The sequence below is a fragment of the Macrobrachium rosenbergii genome, chromosome 12 (genome assembly GCF_040412425.1).
Source record: "Macrobrachium rosenbergii isolate ZJJX-2024 chromosome 12, ASM4041242v1, whole genome shotgun sequence".
NCBI lineage: Eukaryota > Metazoa > Arthropoda > Malacostraca > Decapoda > Palaemonidae > Macrobrachium > Macrobrachium rosenbergii.
Window position 1 is genome coordinate 17382601 of NC_089752.1, and position 21574 is coordinate 17404174.

Consider the following 21574-nt stretch of genomic DNA (forward strand, 5'->3'; position numbering starts at 1 on the left):
ATATCTTGCATGAAGGAGTCCTGACGTTCATTCAGTATTGCTTTGGGATCGACCACAGTACCTGGTGGACTGGCATAGTTCCGATGTTAGGATCGTTTGACTCTGTTCCAGCGGATGTGGATTGATAAGCTGTCATGCTGGCGTTCATGTATGCTGTGGCACCGCCTGCAAGGTATCTGTAGTCCATCTGCTCTTGCTGTTTTTGTGCTTATGCTCCTGTTAACCCATTGACAGTCTCTGGCAGCTCTTCCTGTCTCCTGCCGTGAGCTGTCCTGATTGTTCCTGTCGCTGCTGGTGACTTCGCGGGCACTTGCGTCGCTGTTGTAGCTCCGCCGTCCAACGGCTTCCGTGTTCCCTGCATTGGCTGGTCCTGATCGCAAGGCCTGCCGCTTCTTCCTGGTGGTCGGTCCTGAGCTGCTGCTGTCGTAGCCTGTGCTCAGATGCCCTGGAGGTTGCGATTTTTCGTGTCCATCATCCCGTAGATGCTGGAGTGAAGGTGGAGGCGACGCCTCCTGACTGTTGTAGCTCCTGCCTTCCAAATTTCCTCAGAACTCCTGCATCAACTGTCCCGATCAAAAGTTTATTGCTTCTTCCTGGTGGTCGTGTCCTGGCCGCGACGCTGTGGTTCCTGCCCAGCTGGCCTGCAGTTGCTGCTCGTGTCCAACCATCTCTGTAGGAGATGCTGGGATGAGTGAATCGCTCAAAGCACCAGCCGCCTTCTTCAACTTTTCATTCTGACTCTCAGCCCTCTGCTGCTCCTTCCCTTCCTCTCCGAGGTTCGAGGGGGTCCTGGGAACCGGACAGACTCCTGCTCGGCCAGGAGAGAAGGCTGCTTCTTTCCCTTGATGCCCTTGGACATTTGGGACCGCCTCCTTCCAAGGAGGCAGTGGGTCTCTCATTGGTTCTTTCCTAACCTTCGTTAGGAAAACCGATTCGCATACCCATGGGTTTTGTGTTTGGGGCCGCAGACGATAGACCTCGAGTTTGCGATCCTGTTCCAGTGCTTAGAGGTTCTGCCTAAGATGGGGCTGCTTTGGAGCTTGTTCATGCAGCTGCTCTGAGTGCTTGAGATTCTGTGGGTATTGATTATCCCGATCTGGTCTGGAGAAACACTTCCCTGGCCCAGTTCGAGCAGTGCGAGAGAAAGGGCCAAGGCACCCAGGTGTCTCAGTTCTTTCTGCCAGCACTAAGCAACTCCCTGTGCTTATCAGTGCTCGATCGGGTTCCCAGCCTGGTGTCTCGATTCCTATCAGTTTGAACACCAGAAGAAGGAGGAAAGAGGTTCCCTTGGGAGTCCTCTTGGGACTTCTAAAGGACTGACTCTCTGGGAGACAAGTTTCTCTCATTGGCTCTTCCACTCCCTTGGAAGTTCGCATTCTCCTCTTGGGCCTGTGTTTGGCTCCTGCCAAGAACACTGCCTCTCAAAGCAGCGCCCTCGTTGCCAGTCTTTAGAAGTCTGTGGGTAGACTGGTTCTGTGAATCACTGGCTGTTGACGTCTTAGGAAAACCGAGCAGCTGCTCACGATCTTGGGTGTCTTGTAGGTCGGGACACCTCTGAATCACAAAGCGCTAACAAAGGCATAGAGGTGAGAAAGTGCTGAGACACCAGGTATTCCATGCTGCTTGCCAGGAGTCCCGATACTGCCCGCCAGCCACTTCGGTTGCTTGGCCGGATAGCAGGATAGCAGACATAGAATTCCCATTTGAACCTTCTTCTCAAGGGGCCTCGGCCTCAAAGGAGTTTAGAGTTCGGGAAACTAGCTCTAGTTCACGGCAGACGGGTTCTGCACTGTCCAGTTCCAATTGTGTTCACACAGTCAGCTTGGCTCAGCTCGCCCCGGTCATACTAGAAGGCTTGGCTTGACCACCTTGCCCCTGGTTCGCTTTGAGACTGGCTCGGCTCGGCTTGGATCAGCTCGCCCCGCCTGCCTCCCAGTCCACTGCATACCACCCAGTCTGGATCGCGTTCTCGTAATTGGCTTGGTTCGGTGCAGCTCGGCCCCACTCAATTTTTCTGAATCGGATTCTCGGCTCTGTTCAAGTGAACTTTCTGCTCTTCCAAGAAAGAGTTGCCATGCATGCCTTTCCTTCCCTGTGGGCAGTAAATTGTCCAGTTGATTATTGCTCACGGTCTGCCTCCTGCTGGTCTTACTGGCAGGACAGAAGGGGGGTATTTCTTTCTCCTCACCTGTTCTTCTTCTTCTTCCTGGTTGTTCTGGAGAGGCACGAGATGGATTTGACAGAGCCCGACGAATTTTGTTCGGGTTCAAGGCTGCTGGCATGCTTTAAAAGTCGGTCCCAGTTATCTCTGTGAGTACAAACCGGGTAGCCAAGGAGGGTTTCTTAGGATCTGGCAAGGTCTCCCTCCAAGGAGAGAGAGAGGCAGAGCCCTCACGCCTCAGGCTGGCCAAGGGTCTTCTCTCTGCCATGGATCACCAGCCTTTTGGGAGAACTTCGCATGATCTGGTCAGTACAGATCTCAGACAGACCTTCGCAGCCTCCATAGAATAATCTTCATCACTCACAACCCTTGCAGTTCCCGAGGGGCTGAGAGTTTTGGGGGCCGCCGCAGTCCTTGCTTGCAGGAGCGTTCTCAACCAGATGAATACTTTTCTAAAGACATGGAGTTCATTCAGGTCGAGACACCAAGCTTCTCCCCTGCCTCGTTGCCTCGGAGGGTCTTGCCGACTGCAGTTCTGTGGGCAATTCTGGTGCTAAGAAGGAGGACTTTGTCCTAATTCGGATCTCCGGTTTTGTAAGTCCTGAGTTGGCTCGACCCTTAGGATTGAAACTTTACTTGGTTCTGCCTTTCTCTTTCAGAGATTTGCTAGGTACTGCAGTAATTACGGTTCATACCAGGGCACTGCCTTGTCCTTTGGACAGTGGCCAAGACCTTGGGGTCTTAGTCATCTTGGTTCGACCTTGAGTTCAAGCCAGGCCCCCCTGAACTCCTAAGAAGTCTCAGGCTTTGGAAGTAGATCGCAGAACACCTAGCCCTCTTCTTCCCATCTAGGAAAGTCCCCATAACTGTGTCTCTTACCACCCTCTTTTCCATAAGGGAGGAGGGAAGAAGGGAAAAGAGAAAGGAGTATTGACTGGGAAGAAGTTCTCCTACTGCAGATACCTGGATGAACTGATACTTACTGAGTCTCTGGAGCTGGCAGCAACATTGCTGAGACCTGGAAATGGGTTCCTTCAGGAGAAGTATCTATTTCCCTTGGGTCTTGGCAATTCTCTTCATCAAACTTCCATCCCTCCTCCTCTCCCGTGCTCCTGATACGCGAAATGCCAGCCCGGCTAGAGCTAATTGTCTCAGTATCCTGTCATATTGCAGAAGCTTCCCATGGTGGAGAAATGGAGTCTGCTTCCATTCCTCCCCGATCCTTCCTTTCTTCTTGTATGAGGAAAGAGGTAAGTTAATGCTTGATTGAAGGAACTCCTTCGAATATGCTTTCATATTCCCCTCACATCATGTGGGTCTGCTTCCGGATTCACCGATGAGGAATAGGCGCACAGCTAAAGATTTGTCTTGAAGGTGTGTGACTGAGATTTATTCTGGTTGGAACAACAAAACCCGACAGTAGTGGCATCGGTCAATGTAAACAAGAGGGAAGAATTTTCCTGTTTCATCTGTTGACATTTGCAGGCACTCGAGTGTTCTATAGCAAGCTTACCCCAGGTTTGAGTGATCGATGGAAACGGGTTTTTACTCTCTTCCTCATGAAGATCCAATAAGAGACTGCCGACTGAGATCCACCACTTTCAGCTGCCTCCCTGGACAACAAACGGTAGTGTTTTTCCGCCTCGTGACACCCATATGGCTGCCACGTGAGGCATACTTGATTTGGGGAGAGGGGGAATTGATATCTATGTTTTTCCCTCTGTATTTGTCTGTTTCGCTAGGGGTTCACAAGCATTGCTCACTCCGAGTTACAGACAAATGCTGGAAGACTTCGCTGTTCGCCTGACCTGATAGCTCTGCTTCCGAGGCATCGAGAAGAGCTCTGCTTGACCCAACCTCCGGAGTACCTGGACAAGAATCGGTTCTTCAGGCAGTACATCCCTGTGTGTTCAGTACTGGGAGACCTTCCAGCTTCCTTGCAAGCATAGGCTTTCTTGCCGAGCCGCAAACGGATATGCAGGTAGTTGGATATCTCTCTCTGGAAGTCCTTCTGCAACACTGTCCTGAGGGACTGACCCACTACTGGTGGTGCCGCGATGATGAACTTTTCATGGGTTAGAGTCACTAAGTCTGACTCTCATCTCTTCTCCAACCGAGGGTTATTTCTCCCTTTTCATTTAGAAGAATGGTGACCTCATGAATGAAGTCTTCTATCTGAAGCAGTTTTCTCCTCAGTCTAGATTTAGCTAATGGATGAGAAGGTTCTTCGGTCTTGCTGTCCTAGGAACTGCTTCTGGGTGGGCATGACTTCTATTTAGGTTCCTGTCCCGCGCTCTGCATGATGCTGCCCTATGAGAGTCGCCAGACAGAGATGTAATTTAGGGACCATCTCTCATCTCCTGCCTGCCTTGGCGAGAAGATGGAAGAACAGGTGAATGGGATCAATATCGCAAACTCTTCTTGATGTCGTAAGTGACTCCCAAATCCATCGCATCTAAGTTGTGGGTTCGAGTCCTCTTGTTCCCCTCCCTTGGACTTTGTATTGATGATCCAGATCAGTTGTTACTTGTCCTATTAGGAGCTGTGGCATTTTGTGAAAAGGCTTGATATTCCTAACCTAGATGTCAAACTTTTCGCTAGTAATTATCTTCTCCAAAGGAAGAAAGTGTCTAAGGACACATCTTTCTCCTCTGGCTTCATGAAGTGATCGAAGGAGGTACTCGGATCTGGTGACAACCATACTGGTACTTCCACCCGAGAGCTCACGGTTGAATGGTTTGGTCCATCCTCGATTCGAAGTTTCCACGGGTCTGGAAGCAAGATGTCTCAGACCACACTCTGTCTTCCAGGGTCCTGCCTACAGGCCCTCGGAACCTTTTTTTCCATGGCCTTGGTGGCTGCTCAACAAGTTGTTTTCTTACCTGGCTCCTTCAAGAGGACGAGTAGCATCTCGCCTAAGGTGTTGGTTCTGGAAGTGAGAAGGATACCGAGAGTGACTAGCCTCTCTTTCTCCTCCTTCCCCGTCCTCCGACTTCCCCTCCTTCGGGATGAGAATAGAACTCAAACCAATACTTGCTGGATCTGGCGTCTGATGCGGTAAGACTATACATTGAGCACCCATTCTATTGTTCTCCTAGAGTCATAGAAGCAATTCTGCTTCTTCCTCTAGCAAGGGGAGGAAGGAGAGACTGGTAATAAGGGAAACCCTATCTTGGGTTTTTCTTACTGCCTCCGACTAGCCTATTTCGTATGAGTTACGTTTCCTCACTCATGTGAAAAGGTCTCAGTACAGTATCTGAATTTGATCTTGCAGTTCCCACACTCCGATCAATATGTCAAAGGCACGGTACTCCTCCCGCTCTTTCGGCCAGGAGGAGTAGCCCAGGTGTCAGAACTTCTCAAGAGACTCACCTCAGATTCTCCTCCAACCGGTGAGTCTTCCCACGTAAAGGGCTGATGGTTTGTATATCAAAATGGAAAAATCACATTTTAAAGTAAATTGTATTTTCTTTTATTATAAAACCTGAGGTCCTTTACATTACATTTTATGCCTGCCTCATGCCACCTCTCAATCTGAACCTGGACCGAAAGCAAACTGGAATGTTTACATCTGGGCAGGCGGGTATTCCTGCCTACCTGACGGTAGTTACTGCCTAACCACCTTGTTCAAGAGTTTAATGGCCGTGTCCGCTTCACCGTAAGTAATTCCTAATGTAAAGAACCTCAGGTTTGTACTGTATAGTTAGGAAAAATACAATTTACTTTTAAAAATTGTGATATTTTATTTCTGTACAGTGATTAAGTTTTCATTGTATAGAGTGGGATGATGAAATTATTATGTTGTAATTTTGACCCTTTTGTTTGCACTGTAGTGTTTTATAGTAGACATTTGGATGTCTGTCTATATGCAGTACTGTACAAGGAATAACAAATTGGTGAGGTGCTCATTTTAAAGTTTTTCCTAACATATGATTTTTGTTCTTAAATTTCAGGAACTAGAAAATGCTGCTACGTCAGATGCCTTAGTTCGTGAAAAGATAGCTAATCTCCCTGCAGAAGTCTCAGATGTTAGTCTCCTCAGCAAATTGCAAGGTAGGTTATTAAGTCTCTTTAGAAACATGATTGAAAAGAAAAGCATATATTTTTCCACTAGTGGAGAAGTCATAGGTTAGCTTTTAGAAAATCTGTAATGAAAGTGTATGGATGAATCAATATCTACTGTTTGAATTTTGATTATTATGAGTGCCTGCGAGTTGTGCTACATACTTGCACATTGCTGGTTCAAGAATACCCATGAATATGGAAAAGAATTTTATAACGTTATATCCACATAAAAGTGTCAGACATCTTGGATGTATAAAAAAAAATATATATATATATATATATTTTAAATTTTCTTGTATTTGTGGAGTTTGTCTGTCACAAAATAATACTCATCTTTGATGGCATCTGAAAAACATTTTGTTTTAGAGCTGCTAAATAGAGCTTGCTTGTGCATACAGGCAAAGAATTATATAGTAGTTCTGGTTCCTGAAGTGAAATATAAAAAAGGATTAATTATTGAGCATTGCAAGTGAGTGAACCCTTACACATGTAGTTTCCATGGGTTCTATAGTTTGCAGCTTAAATTCTAGTGTAATTGTACCCTGGCATTAAAAATCAACTTGAATTTAGATTCTCTTTTTCCAGTTAATCTTTCGAATTTCTTCAGCAAGGGGGATTTGCTATAGGGGCTGGTACACTTTGAATAATAGACATTATTTGGAAAAAGGGCATTCCAGGGAAAATTAGTAGAAAAAAGTCCAAGTTCTAATATGCAAACTACATTTATTTCCGTATACTCAAGTAAATTCGTGATGTTTTCTAAATTCCAAAAAAAAAAAGAGTTAAAGTCATCCATTTGCTTTTGTGAGTTTTCAGTTCTCTACAATTATAGGCATTTTATGGAAAAGGTGTGTAGCTTTTGGAATTGTTAAGCTCTTATAATCTATTTAATTGTGTCTGTATCAGATTTATCAATAAAAGTTTCACAACATAATTTGTTTAATTTAGCCATTATGAAATCTTGAAATTTTTCAAGTGAAAGGTGTTGAAATAAGGTACTTAATACATATGAAATTCGGGAGTAATAATAAATGATCATCATTTATCTGGGGCAAAAGAATGAATAATGCAGAGACAAAGTAATCCTAGTACAAGCAGAGTAGATATAATGATTAGCTGTTTAGCCACAGGTACTTGTTCACAAGAACTACTACAAGCATAATTTGCTTTAGTTGTCAGGATAGTTCAAGTTAGAAGTTGACTACTGTACTTTATTCATCAGTTACTACATAATAGATTTTTGCCAAGGGAAAGGATGATCAGTTGTGGTTTGGTGCTGTTTTGATAAGTAACTTTTCATGTTGATAGAATTTTGATCCCATTATGGACGTGGACTTTCTGTATTTTCTTTCTTCAATTTGCTTCTGACTTTGCCAAGGGATATGTTTGATGTGGGATCTTTTGAGATATTAAGTTTTGCTCTTGTCATCTACCATTTTTACTATCTAGAACTACAAATTTAAAATTATAAAAAAAGGTGATAACCCCCCCTTTCTATTGAGCCACTTACCTTTTTCTTTTACTATCTTTGCTTTGGTATACAGTTTACTTCCTTACCCTTTACTTCTTGCAGTGAATTGAAGATAGAGTATATTTTACAGGTTGTGCTGGTTATGAGCTTGAGGTGTGGCAGTTTTTCAGGGCTTGTATTGTTGAGCTAATCATCTTATGTTTTTGGGGTTGTTAATTAACTTGAGTCATCAGTTTTTCTAGTAAGTTTAAGGTTTCATTAGTTGTCAAAAGGTTTTAGGAATTTAAGGTAAACTACCATGCCAGAGTTAGGGATGGGAGTGAACTTCATGGGACCCGGAAAAGTGAGTCTTTGCTTAGAAGGGAATGTAATGTATGTGTGTAGCTATATTTCTTAAATTACCAAATGCTGTATATACCCGTGCCAACATACAGTTGATAACCACAATGATAATATGGTTTATGAAATAGGAATTTTGTTAATAGTAAATATTTATTGTTGACAGCCTGAGTATTTTTTTTTTTTTTTTAGAGTCCCTAACGTGGAAATCAGTTAAAAGATTTTTTTGAAAGTTAAGATCTTAGTTTTCTTCCCATGTAAGAATCATTTTAAGAGAGTAATTTAAGAGTAGCAATTGTTGAATACCCTCAAAACCTAGAGATTATTTAGCTGAATGACAATTCAAACTTGTGTAAACCCAGTAGCAAAGATTTCATCTTGAAATGAAACATCTCCACTATAGATACATTCGAGTATGTCTTGCAATAAAAAATTTTACACTTTACTATGGTTAATAGTCCATCATTTTCATGTTCACAACTGATGTGGTACCAAGTGATGTTACATAGAGGACATACAAGGCATCAAAAAGCCAAGCATAAGCTTCAAGTTATCCATAGTCCCTTCAATATTGTTTTAAGGAACTTTAGTTAGAAAGTCACATCCTGTGGAAAACATGGAAAAGCAGAATAGCTGCACTATTTTTACCCCTTACACATTATGCTCATAGGGAGTCATGTTACTTCAATACTTCTAGTAGTAATTTCAGTAAGTGTACAAGTGTTAATTCAGTGTTTTGGCATTTTCATCTTCAGGAACTGCTTGTTGGTACCCTAGTGGTTAGCAACTTAAATTACAAATATGCATGTGAATAATTAATTTTGAAATAAAACCAGCTATTCTTTTTACATACATTTTCTTTTAAAGACAGTCACAAACTGTAGCTTTACAAGTAAACTAGCTATGGGTTGTAAGTTTGCTTTACTCAGACTGACAGCCCATTTGTCAATGTTCCCTAATCACCTGGCCTGGGGACCATTAAGTCTTCAAAGGGCTTATAAGTGTGACTTGTTACGTATAACCCTTTGTCATTATAATTAGCTTTACTCTGTATGTATGACACTTTCTTTTCATTGTGACGTTGCTGTCATCACAGAGGATGGTTTTCAAAAGAATAGATTTTATTATTGGTCATTGATTAATTACTCAATTTATTACATTTATGAGTTATTGAGGGTTACAATTTTATTTTTGTTAGTATATATCTGTATTTGTTGTTCTGCTTAGGAGCAGGTCCATGGATGAACAAAGATTTGTCAGTAAAGTGATTGCCATTTTCTTTGGTTCTACATGTATAGACAGCAGATTTGGGCATGACCTTGGAACCTAAACTATTGGCACTAAGAGGTCTTGTGTCGTCTGCCCCATCCACCTTGCTATTTCTCAAGGCTTCCATAACTTTGGCATAGAAGATTGTGTAAACTTTGAAGGCTCTGTATGATTCCCAGGCATATCAGAAGATAGGTAGAATCAGGCATATCAGAAGATAGGTAGAATATATTTGCGAAGGAAATGATTAGCCCTTACTCATGAAGAGAGTGCTGAAGTTATCAGGAAAAGCAAAAGAATTACTGGAAGCTGGAATGAAAACCAAATCATCTTTGGAGTTTGTGTGTAAAAATTGTTGTTAGGATTTATTGTGCAAGATTTTACAGAATCCCTTAGATGGATGTTGGTCTTTGACAGTGATTGGATGGAGGATGGTAATTAGTTGGACATCAGATTGATAATATTGTTTTGATATGGTGAGAACTGTTAATGAGGTGGATTATCATTTTTATACCATTAGTTCTCCCATGTTATTTGGAAACAGGTTCTTAGTAATTTTTAATTTTCATAGTAACTGCTGTCGCAGTAGATGTTCATCAAGCACCACTAACTGAGGTGGGATTGAATTGGCATGAAATGTGAGAAGTATTGACAGAATTGTCAGTAGAGAAACCAAGGAAAAGGCACTGACATTTGTAATGTCATTTTAAGCTGAAGGGGACTGATTGTGGAGATCAATTATGAGACAAGAATGAGCCAACTTGTGGAAATGTCCAGTGAGGTGGTATCCATTTACATTACGCTGAAAGGCCTCGTAACCGTAATTATGTATGGTAACCAAGCTCTTTTCCAACTTGTATGGAGCCAGCCTAGCCCAAGATCTCACTTAAATAGAGTTAAGTTGATGTGTATGTTAGATTAGCCAGAGACCATGGCTTTCGTTAAAACAGCATGCTTTTTTGATCAAGATGACACATACATGTTGTAGTAAGTAAAGTTTCCATATCTGTTAGGTAAAAGCTAGTGACTTACAGCTGGATACAATATAGTGCCCTCAAATAGAAGACAGTCATCTATTGACTGTTACAGATGTAGTATAAGCTGTGTATCTGCAGTTGAAACATCATTGATCGGGTATTTCCTTTTGAGGTACATTTCTCCATTAATGCCCTAATATTATGTATCTTGTAAAGACAAGGAGAAATGAAGTGGTTTTTATAGTGGTGTGCAGTTCAGCATTCTTTTGCTTTGTCTAGATAAGTCAACATATTCTTCAAGAATTTTGATAAAGATTCTCGTGAGGTTTAGTTATGTTTATGAGGAACCTAAAACAGATTTTGCATTTCTCATATGTCTGTTTTTGCATTGTGAATAAACATGGTGTGTAATGCTAACCCTTGGAGTTGTCCATCAACTTACGATTTATCCGTAAGACCCCAAGTTGATAGTGAAGATGAAACGTTAACAGCATCACCTGTGGTTCTGGAAATGACTGACCATATTTAAAAGTTCAATTAGGATACAGTTCTGTGATGACTGTTTTGCCAGTGTATTGTTGCTTCTGAAATTTGGAAGTATTGTAAAAACCCATTATTTATAATTGTCTAATTTATGAATCCTAGACAGTCCATAACCACATAAGAAATAGAAGAGGATTGTCCCCTGGTTGGCTGGTAGCTGTATGCTTGCATGCCCTTGGATCCCTTAGTTCTATTCAGATAAGAACCTCACTTCTCATGTGTCTTACTGTGCTAGCAGCAAATTTTTACTCGAACACTCATTGCTGAAGGTAGCTTAAATTTAGCATTTGCAGTATTTATTTAACTGTTGGCAGATCACAGAGGTCTTGTTTTCTTCAAAGATTGCCGGAACTTTTATTTTTAGTGATGGGCGTACATGTCTCTCTCTTCCAACACTGAAATAATTGTAGGAGTTTCTGTAGGTGATCTTCAAGTTTTTGGAGGATTCTTCAGCTTGAGGGATTTTGAGTTTGACATGGGCAGAGTCATCATCGTTCTTTGAGAAGTTCCAATATCACTTCAACACATGAATTGAACTGACACTTGACAACTGTGACCCCATTCTTGGACCCGAAGCTTTAGTATTTGCCTTCTTGGGTCATGATCTCTGCCCATAGATGTGCTGAAAAAAGATAATAGTCACGTAACTTGATTGTTTCACTGGCATCAAGATCAGTAGTATCTTCTGTGGGTAGCATAGCTGTTCAGATTTTGTACAGAGCAACAATCCTATTTAAGTAGGAATTATATTTTTCTTCTGTTTTCACTAGATCTAGGTTTGCTGCCTTGGAAATAGTCTTGAGTTGTCTTTTCCAGGATCCCCACTATTAGCAACTTCTATGTGAGGAAGGGAACAATATTTTTATACCATGTTATACCAGACAACAGAAAATGTCATTGAATTTAATGGCATTGAAGGGTGTCACTTCCTTAGGAAGGCAGTTGGAGAAATTATTCTTGTTTAGAAGTGGGCAACTCTGAGATTTATCCTCCCCCTGCTAGTGGTCGCCTGCCTTTGGCAGTCATCTATAAAATATGGTGTTCTTTTTCCACAGTAAGAGGACTGGCAATACCAGACAGAGGTTCTGTGAGATTTGTCAATTTTCAGGGAGACTTTTACCCGCAACTTCAGAAGTTAACTGACACCATTTACTGAAGAAAGTGAATCTAGAGGAAGATCGTGGACTGAATAATGCTAAGCAGATTCTTGGATTGTCAACAGCTGGTGAGTGCAGATGGCACCTACCTTTTTCATCAACTGCTATAACTGGTTTTATACCTGAAGTTTGGATTGACATCAGTCCCTTTGGAGCTTGCTTTTTGATTTCTTCATATTGTGCTGGAATAGATAAACTTGCAGGACACCATTGGCCACCTTTTTAGGAGTTCTGCTCCAGCAAGTAAGCTATATATTGTCATTAATTGTACAATTGCTACAACTGACTTGTTAGATTATACATTTTATGTTTGTCACTATACTGGACAGCCTTCCATGCCTAGAAAAACATATTTTGAGCATAATGATTTGGATAAAGCTCTCTGTGTTCCTTTGTTGAAATAGTTCTATCCTCAAGGTCTCTGCCCCTAGGAGTGTTGGCAGTCATCCACTGTTTGGGATGGTATTCTAGAGTATGAGTTTTGGCATAGTGCAGAGCTGTATGGATTGGGCCCCACACAAATTTTTGGTGATGCCTGAAAATATTTCCATTTTGCATATCAACATGCTCACCTTGTGGAGATTGGAGCCCAGCTTAAAGAAGAGCCATAATTCCTCTAAAACAGCAAGCTTCCCTCTCAGGTGTTTAACTTGCCTTGTTGCACAGTTGATCACTGATCAGGATAGAGGGGCAACAGACAACCTTCTTATGTCTCCAACCTTTCCTCTTCCCTTGTCTCCATCTTCCCATACGTGATTGATGGATGAGACAGGAAGTTTCCTTGTCAAAAAATTTCCTCATGAAAAAGAGCAGACATCATCCTGGTTGCTTTTTAAGCTTGTCTCACATCATCAGCGCACTATGACTTATTGATCTGGCAGCACTGAAGGGCAGAGATCCACAACTCTGTTACAACAAGAATGGAGGAAGATCCACACATTCTGGTAGTCCACCTCCAAGGGTCTCAACAGTTGTATGGATTGGTTTGTCTGGTTTTGTCAACACAGCTGGACAGATATTGGTTAATTTATGTTGTACATTTCTTATATCATTCCTGCAATGCCATGGTCTACCAGTAGGCAGGAAAAAACATTTTCATAGATGAAGCCTTCCATTGGGAATTTTTGAAGAGGCAGTGGTCTACATCATCCTTGGACTTGTTCAAGTCAGCCACACCTGGCAAGACTGCTTCCACCCAGGCAGCAGATGACCTTTTATGAGATGTTCAGGAATTGAATGTGTAGGATTCACACAGATCTCAAATGGAGCAGCTATATATTTAATGTTTACACTAAAATTTAATTTTTTTTTATAAACTTAAATTTTTGTACTGAATTTTTTTTAACTACTGTAATGAGAGTACAGTGTATTGTTCATTTTAGTTTATGATTAACACTTAAAAGAGAAGTGCACCTGCTTAAATGCAAAGTTCAGTTATGCATCAGTGCATGCAGTTATGTGTGATGGTCCAGTTTTAATAGCAGAACTGTCTGTATTATGGTCAGAAATGAATACTGTCTTAAAAATATCCAACCACAAAACTGTCTAGTTTTCAGTATCTATAAATATTACAGAAGCCTTTCAAAAAGATTATCCTAAAAATCCCTTGTCCAAGAGTTTCCACAAACTATATGAAACTGGTAAAATTTGTAATAGGGTGTATCCTAGGTCCAGTAGGCATCAAAGAAATAGAATATGCTGATGAAGCAGAAAAGGCTGCAAACATGATGCTTAGATAAGGAATACCTATTCTTGTAAATTTTTTTTATCTAAAACTTTTTCTTCATTCCAAAAAGAATGCCACTTAAAAATAATTTTATCCCTCTTTGTATGGGTCACACTTTAATGTGATCCATGGGTGTGTGATGAATGACCAACAGGACCCATTCCCAAGTGCAGAAATTGCAGAACAAGAGTTACATTTGATCATATTTTATGTAATTGCACAGTTTGAACCAGCAACAGATATCAAGATTAGGAAATGGATGCTTGAGAAATTGGGCCATTTGAGAGTGTCTATAATAAGATTCATTTATTAAGAACATACCCTATGAGGCAACTCTCACAGTCAAATGTTAGCTGAATTGTCTGGTTGAACTGTAATTATTATAATAATAATTTGGTGTTGCTCAAGTCACCCTTACATTTTCTGCCAACTTAATACTTTGCACTTACTCTTTTTATAACAAAGTGTTTTGTAGAGCTTAAGTGTATAATTCTTTCATGCAAAATTCTAAGTAAAAAAAAGTTTAAAGAACAAGAATGATAAGTCATTCAAAATTAATATGGAACCAAAGATATGATGGCAGGAGAGAAAGAGCAGAAGTGTTCTTCACATACTAAAAGTAAATATACAAATGGATACATACAAATGGATACAGACAAGTTTTTGGGTACAAAATAGGGTGAAACTGTCAAAGCTATCACAAATACATACAGACCTATACTGAAGACCATTCTCTACCATGTAGTGTCACGACAATTTTATCAGCTTTACACTTGCAGTTAGGACACTGAGATGACAGAAAAATTTGTCACGTGATTGAGATGATAGAAAAAATTGTCATGTGATTGCATCAACAGTGTCTCATTATCATCTTGATATCTGTTTTTACTGAGTATTTAATGAGCTGTTTAGATTAGTCTGTTGACCTGACATACTACCTACCAGGAATTATAGTAGATTTAGAATATTAGGTTAAAGTTTGAATTTTCTCATGGCACAAAAAGTTACGTTTTGTTGACGACAATACTGTAGATATAGTTGCCTTGGAAAGTATAAATATATATTGATTTAGTAGTACATTAGGGCCTTTTGGCAGTTAGTTCCAACTGCTTTTCATAATTTTTATTCAGTTGCTTTTACTTAAGGTATGTAATTTTTGTAATAATGTCCCCCCCCCCTTTTTGGGGGGCAGTGGGCAGCTGAAACATATCTCACATGGATTCCTAGGCTCTTTGAGACCCTCTTCCTCCCCCTGCAGATGGCAAGAAATAGAAAAAACAAGAACATTTCATTTCAAAGTTATTTTTTATTCTCTCTCTCTCTCTCTCTCTCTCTCTCTCTCTCTCTCTCTCTCTCTCTCTCTCTCAAAGTGGGGTTCAATGAGTTTTGACTTGGAATAAGCCATAATGCTAACATTGTAACATTGTTTAGCATAAAAAGTTCCCTCACTCATGCTTGAAACTAGTACATAAATTACTCTCACCTGTTCGAGTCCCCGGCCGGCTGATGAAGAGTTAGAGGAATTTATTTCTGGTGATAGAAATTAATTTCTCTCTAAAAATGTGGTTCGGATTCCACAATAAGCTGTAGGTCCCATTGCTAAGTAACCAATTGGTTCTTAGCCACATAAAATAAGCCTAATCCTTCGGGCCAGCCCTAGAGAGCTAGCACCGCTCAGGTCTGGTAAAAACTAAGGCACACTTCCTTTTTTTTTTTTTTTTTTTTTTTTTTGTCCACCAGAATGTTGCTAAGTGTTTGTTAATTAACTAAACAGACTTCTGATGCATATGCACTCACTAAAAGCACATAGCATTGTATGTTTGATGAACCATTTGAAAAACACAAATTAGAATTAATAGGTGATTTTTTAGTCAGAGGAAAATCCTGTAGTAAAGAGTTTAGGTCATAAATTCTGCAGATCCATAAACACTTTATGATAAGGTGAGGAATGACAAAGGTTTGAGCTCTGTTGGTGAGGTTTATACTTGATAAGCATTTTGTGCTATATGATGTGCTAAAATTGGCCAGTGTATATTTATCAAGTTGAAGTTTGAATATGTTACTAATCCATATAATGTATCTGAAAAACATTCTTTTTCAGTATCTTAAATGGTCTTTGTCACCAGACTATCAAAGAACACCTTAAATAATCTTTATCATCAAACAGTCTAAGAACTCATTAACTCAATAAGTGACCCGTATCATCTATCAGTCTAAGAATACCATCCTTGTCCAGCAGGATGTTATTTATAAGGTGTATTGTACAGCTACGCATTAGAAACAGAGCTTTTTTGTTTTTTAAGGTTGTCCAAAAAGGTAGTAGCACAGTGAAAATTTTGATTCTTAATATCTTTTTGTTGAGTTGGTATTGAAGTGCATTTGCTATTTTATTTAACCATGTATAGTTATCATTTATTTTAGTAAGTACTCAGTTTTCTCCCAGGTCTTAAAAATATACAGCATAGAGCCTTTATTCCTAGTAACCAATTATGCAGAGATAATAAAGTATGATCTATAAATTAAGTGAAGATTTAAAACTTGTCAAATTCTCTCTAGCATTCATGGAGTAATGGAGGTTGCCCACTCAGCTGTGACTGAGAATAAAGGCAGTTTGTATATTGATTAGGTTAGTTTTATACTTTAGCAAATAAGTAATGATACTTACTTGATACTTTCAAGTAAACACCTATGTCTAACTGTATTTCATTGGCAGCCAAACAGTCTCAGAATGATTATCACAAAAAAGAAGTAAGGTGGAGTGTTAAGGGAGTGTAGAGAATAATATGGCAGCAACCTTTGTTTACATAAAAGATGCAACTGACACATGCCATTAGGTAATAGTAATATATGGTGTGGTGGTACCTCAAAGAATTGCTCAGTAACTTAGAGCAATACTGTAAATAGTTTGTTGAATAGATGGATTCAACAAGGTACAAGAACAGAACAGTAGAATAGTGTAGCTGAGACGCAGAGTTATATTAGTCACATCAAGAAAAGTATGTAAACTAATGTAGGCCAATACCTTGGAGATTAAAATAGGAAAGGGGCAAAAATATATTATTATTACTTGTGAAGACTATGACAGTTCTTTATAGATGAGGATTAAACAAGACACTTTTCTAATTATTTAAATCTTGGTATACAGTACTGTTAAAGATACACTTAAAATCCAAAAGGCTTTACAGAGATTACTGTCTTCATTGTCAGAGGGAATGACACTAGATACAGTATAGTTTCATTCTTTCTGACAATAAGGACTGCAGTCCTCATAAAGCATAAGGACTTCAAGTGTACTTCTAACAATATACCAAGATTTAACAAAAGGAAAGGGTCTTATTATCCTCAGTATATCCATGAAAGTAATCACACAAGACACAACAGTTTTCCCAGTAACATAGGTAGAAACCAAGCAAACAAAATCATTTGAATGCATGCAGACTAGTCGGTCTATTGAGATAAATTTTGGAATGCTCAGGCTTTCTGTTACATGCACCACTGACAGCTCTTAACAATAATTTATTTAAAGTCACAATGAAATAAAAGTAGGGACAATGATGGACCATCAGAAACGTTGAATAAAAGGTGCATAATTTTTTTTACATTAATATTTTTCCATCACATTGCCCACTTTTATTACCGAACAGGTAAAATATGCAGGTTGCCATCAGGAATACAGAAATAAGTAGCAAATAACAATTCAAAGTAACCTGTGATATTAATTTAATGTATGTAATAAATTCATAGGCATTGTTTAATTATAAAATTTTTATTGATAAATCACCATATCAACAAACGTATTGATAAATCACCATATCAGCAAAGTTTGTGTTTGTAGTAGGATGTTTGGCAGCAAGGCCCATGGTCTTCAGAATAAATGCTGCATGATTACTTGTTCGATCAATGCAGTAACAGAAGAATTACAAATTGAAGTTTATTAAATTTCAGTTCATACTGAAGTTAAATTTGGTTGAAGGATGTTACTGTTTTAAAATTTTCTCACAAGATTTTAAACAAGCTCAGTTGGAAACCTATTATGAGGCATTTTAGTTCTCAAAAGACATCAGTTTAATGTAGTCTCTGCCTTTTGTACAAATGTAGTAGATCAACAGAACTGTGAGTAGAACTTCGAAAACCCTAAGAGTTGGTGTATTTGAGGGCAGTACTTATCTAACCTATTTGATTTAAATTTTTTTTCAGATACAAGTCAAGGTCGTGCATTAAGTGAAAAAGTTGAAGAAGCTTTAGCAATGCTTGAAGCTTATAACAAAAGATTAGCTGAAGAAATGGAAGCGCGGAAAGCTGTGGCGCGAATGCTCCATGATTATATAGCTCACCAAAAGGACTTACTGGCTCAAGCAGAAGAGACATTAGAGGTAATATGCCTTCATCTGTTACAATGAAATCATGGTTTGATAAAAATTTCAGAGTGCTGTAGATGATTGGATATTGGCTTTCCTAGGTTTATTCATCAGTTTTAATTGTTTAATCTCTCTCTCTCTCTCTCTCTCTGGCAAAAAGGCAAGCACACTTGCTTGGGATTGACCTTTGGATATGGAGATTGGTAATGATTATTCAATAATGTCATGCGAGCGAAATATTGAAGATGTATAAGACACAACAGGAATTGCTTGTCCGTCTGACACAAACAAAAAAACTGGGCATTGCATTTGGTTCTTGTTCACTTTTTGGTCAATTGTAACTTAAATTAGAATTCATATGGGGGCAGTAGGTTTTGCATGCCTATATGAGTCCTGACTGCAATAAAATTATTAGATATTGCATTTAGATTTTGTTAGCTGTTTGTTCATTTGTAACTGTTTAAAAACTGCTTGATACTTCAGAGTCTCTCTCTCTCTCTCTCTCTCTCTCTCTCTCTCTCTCTCTCTCTCTCTCTCTCTCTCTCTCTCTCTCTCTCTTCTCTCTCTCAAGTACTCACTGGTTGATTTTTATACCTCAGAGAATTCATCATGTGTCACTTGTTTTTATAAGTTGATCATATTCAAAGAACTTAAGTGTTGAAAGTAAATTTGTGTTTGTTTTTATGGTATGCAAGCTTAGGCTGTTTTTTATGGATAGCCTAACATGAGATGCAAGGTTAGGTCTTTTTTTTGGGGGGGGGATAGTCTAACATGAGCTAAACTTGGGTTATTCCTTTATTTGCCTATTGTAATTGTCTGCATCCCCCTTGAATCCATTATTGGGTGATAAGTTGGGTAATGAATTTAAGCTGAGAGCTTTTAGTGTGATTCTGTTATTACTTATGAAGATTTTTAACAATTGTTTCAGTATTATTAGCACTGCGTACTCTACCTATTTCAAAAGTTTTTTTGCTTTTATTTTACAGGAGCACAGACTTAAACAGGGAAAAGTAAAAAAAGTGAGAGAAGAGCCCAGCATGTTTGATAAATCTACTGATATATCAAAAGTTAATCAGCATTAAGAGAGGTGGACTAGCTCCGCTTCCCTCAGCAGGTGATCTCTTTACGTGATGTTTGGAGTGATGGAGTTTTATGTGCTCTGTCAGACTTACGAAGTGCCACCAAATATTATAGACCTTACAAGTTTACCGCCTGATATCACCAAGCTACCTGTTTTATAGGTACTGTTCAAGTCTAAATTCAATTGCTGCCTATGCACTGAAAACCTAAGATTTTCATAGGAATACCAGATACATAGATGAAGGAAAACCACGAACTGTCATTAGTTTACAACAAACAGCGAAATATGTTTTGATAGCTAGTCGTAGCTACACAAGGTTTGTAATTTTTTTTATGTATCTGATTTTGAAATTTGTATCTGATGTTTTAAATGCAGTACCAGTATTGTGGGAGCATAACCAGACCCATTAGTATACTTATACGTGTGTGTCTGTATGCTTTCATTTTTATCCTCTCCTCAGCATAAGGAAGTAAATGCTTTAGTTTAAAGTATTTCACATTTGAAATATAATATAAATTTGAATTAAAAAATCTATTTACATGATTTCCGAATTCTTTTATTTTGAAAAACTTATATTATTTACAAATTTTTAGATATATAGTTTTCAGTGTACTGTATATAATTGTTTTGTAGGGAACTAAATATTACTGTCTATATTGTTAATAGATGATGCATGCATATATGCTATTTATTTCAGTGATAATTTTTATCATCATAGGAATTATTCATAAGACCTGTCAGATAAAAGAAGCAGAATAAAAGTAGGACTTGTTGATATTTATTTGTACAAGTGACTTGGGTTGTTAGAGACATAATCCAGATTGAAAATCAGGATTTGAATTGCATATCCAAGCATTGGACGGTTGTAAATTTGTATATACTTATATCAGAATCAGAAATGTTTGGTTATGAATACTTAAAAGCACCTATATTGCAGTAGAATCTTTTTTAATACTTGTAAAACACCATAAGATTAATATTGTGTGCTTGAAAGTCCAGTATCTATTTTGTACTTGCAGTAAAAAGGCCCTGAAAAACATTTTTAAGGATCACACAGCTGCCTTTTTAAGTAAAGTCTTTTTCTTTTCTTGCTATTTGAGCAAGTGATTCTGTGCAATGTGCATGTTCATTAACATAAGTGTATGAGCTATGCATTATGTATTCTGAGAGGATTAAGACTGAGTGAATCATTCAGTGTTAATTGGTAAACCTGTGGTAGGATTAACTAATAGAAAAAGTTGTGAGGTAGAGTAAGTCTTTCTTGAATGTTGGTTCTTCATCAGGTAAAATAATGATTTTGGAAGTGTGATTTGTACATTATTAGAAAGAATAGTAAATTTTAACAAGTGTGATTTGTAAATTTATGTTTAGGTTCCCAATTGGGAGTTTTGGCTATGATATGGGAGGATATAACTATTATAATCCCATATTCTACTCAATGAAAATGAATCTTTCAAAAGATGTATTTCACATATGATCATGTTATGGGAATGAACAGTTGCAATTAATCTATAATTTGGTTGTAACTTTTATAACTGTAATAAATAATTATGTAGTTACATGGTATCACTTGTGCTCTGTAAATGCATAACTAAATTTTTCCCTTGGTATCAGTTAGTACTGTTTGCTGTGTAAAGCCTCTTTAATATAAACATATTCTTTGAGAATTCGAAGGGGAAATCAGAAAAGTTCAGGAAAAATAGAATATGCTGAGATAGTTCATGAGAGGAAAAGCATTTATAGTATTTAACAAAACGATGTGTTCTGTTGTGCATGTTGTTGCTAGTGGTATTTTTTTATACTGAGTACACTCAAGTGATAGCATTTTCTTTATCCCTTTCTTTTTATGTGTAATTGACAGTTACTGGTTTACAATACAGTAATGGAAAAGAAATTTGAGTTTCTAATGAAAGGACTTTGGAAAGTACCTTGGAAAGTACCTTTTCCACATTTGATGTATTCTGTTCTAGAAGTTTTATTGCATTACTGCATAAAGAAAAAGTAAATGGATTATGTATTTTCAGTGTGTTTTACTTATTCAGTGTTGAAATTTATTACCTTGGAATTTACTTGCAGTTGGTGAGACTGATATTGTTTGAGACATTTTAGTGTGTTTTTACATGTTCATTTAACCATAAAGTGATTTACCTACAATTATTGAGAAATTCATTCACAACTAAAGTGAATTTTACATTTTAGGTTGTTATATGAGAAGGTGTGAATTACTGAGAACAAATAAGGTGATGGACATTGAGAAAGGCAGTAGCAGTGACGAATTGAGGTCTTTCATTAGTTATTTAATGCTGATCACTGAGGAAGATGTCTTCAGAAAGTCACTTGAATGTTAAGGAAATGAAAAGCCTACTGTAAGGAATATGATGGTTTTTATTTTTGTTGTGAAAAGTAGTTAGCATTCAAGATCTTGAG

The 21574-nt window shown here is 38.6% G+C and overlaps 1 protein-coding gene across 2 annotated transcripts in view; it reads left to right on the forward strand.

Moving 5' to 3' along the window:
- LOC136844418 (regulation of nuclear pre-mRNA domain-containing protein 1A) overlaps nucleotides 1-21167 on the forward strand; it is an 88444-nt gene extending 67277 nt beyond the window's left edge. For both annotated transcript variants that reach the window (XM_067113591.1, XM_067113590.1), the window contains 3 exons: nucleotides 6115-6214; nucleotides 17906-18081; nucleotides 19053-21167. In XM_067113591.1, coding sequence (XP_066969692.1) covers nucleotides 6115-6214; nucleotides 17906-18081; nucleotides 19053-19148 — 372 coding nt within the window. In that variant the 3' untranslated portion in view covers nucleotides 19149-21167. The remainder of the gene's footprint in view (nucleotides 1-6114; nucleotides 6215-17905; nucleotides 18082-19052) is intronic.
- The last annotated feature ends 407 nt before the right edge of the window (nucleotides 21168-21574 follow it).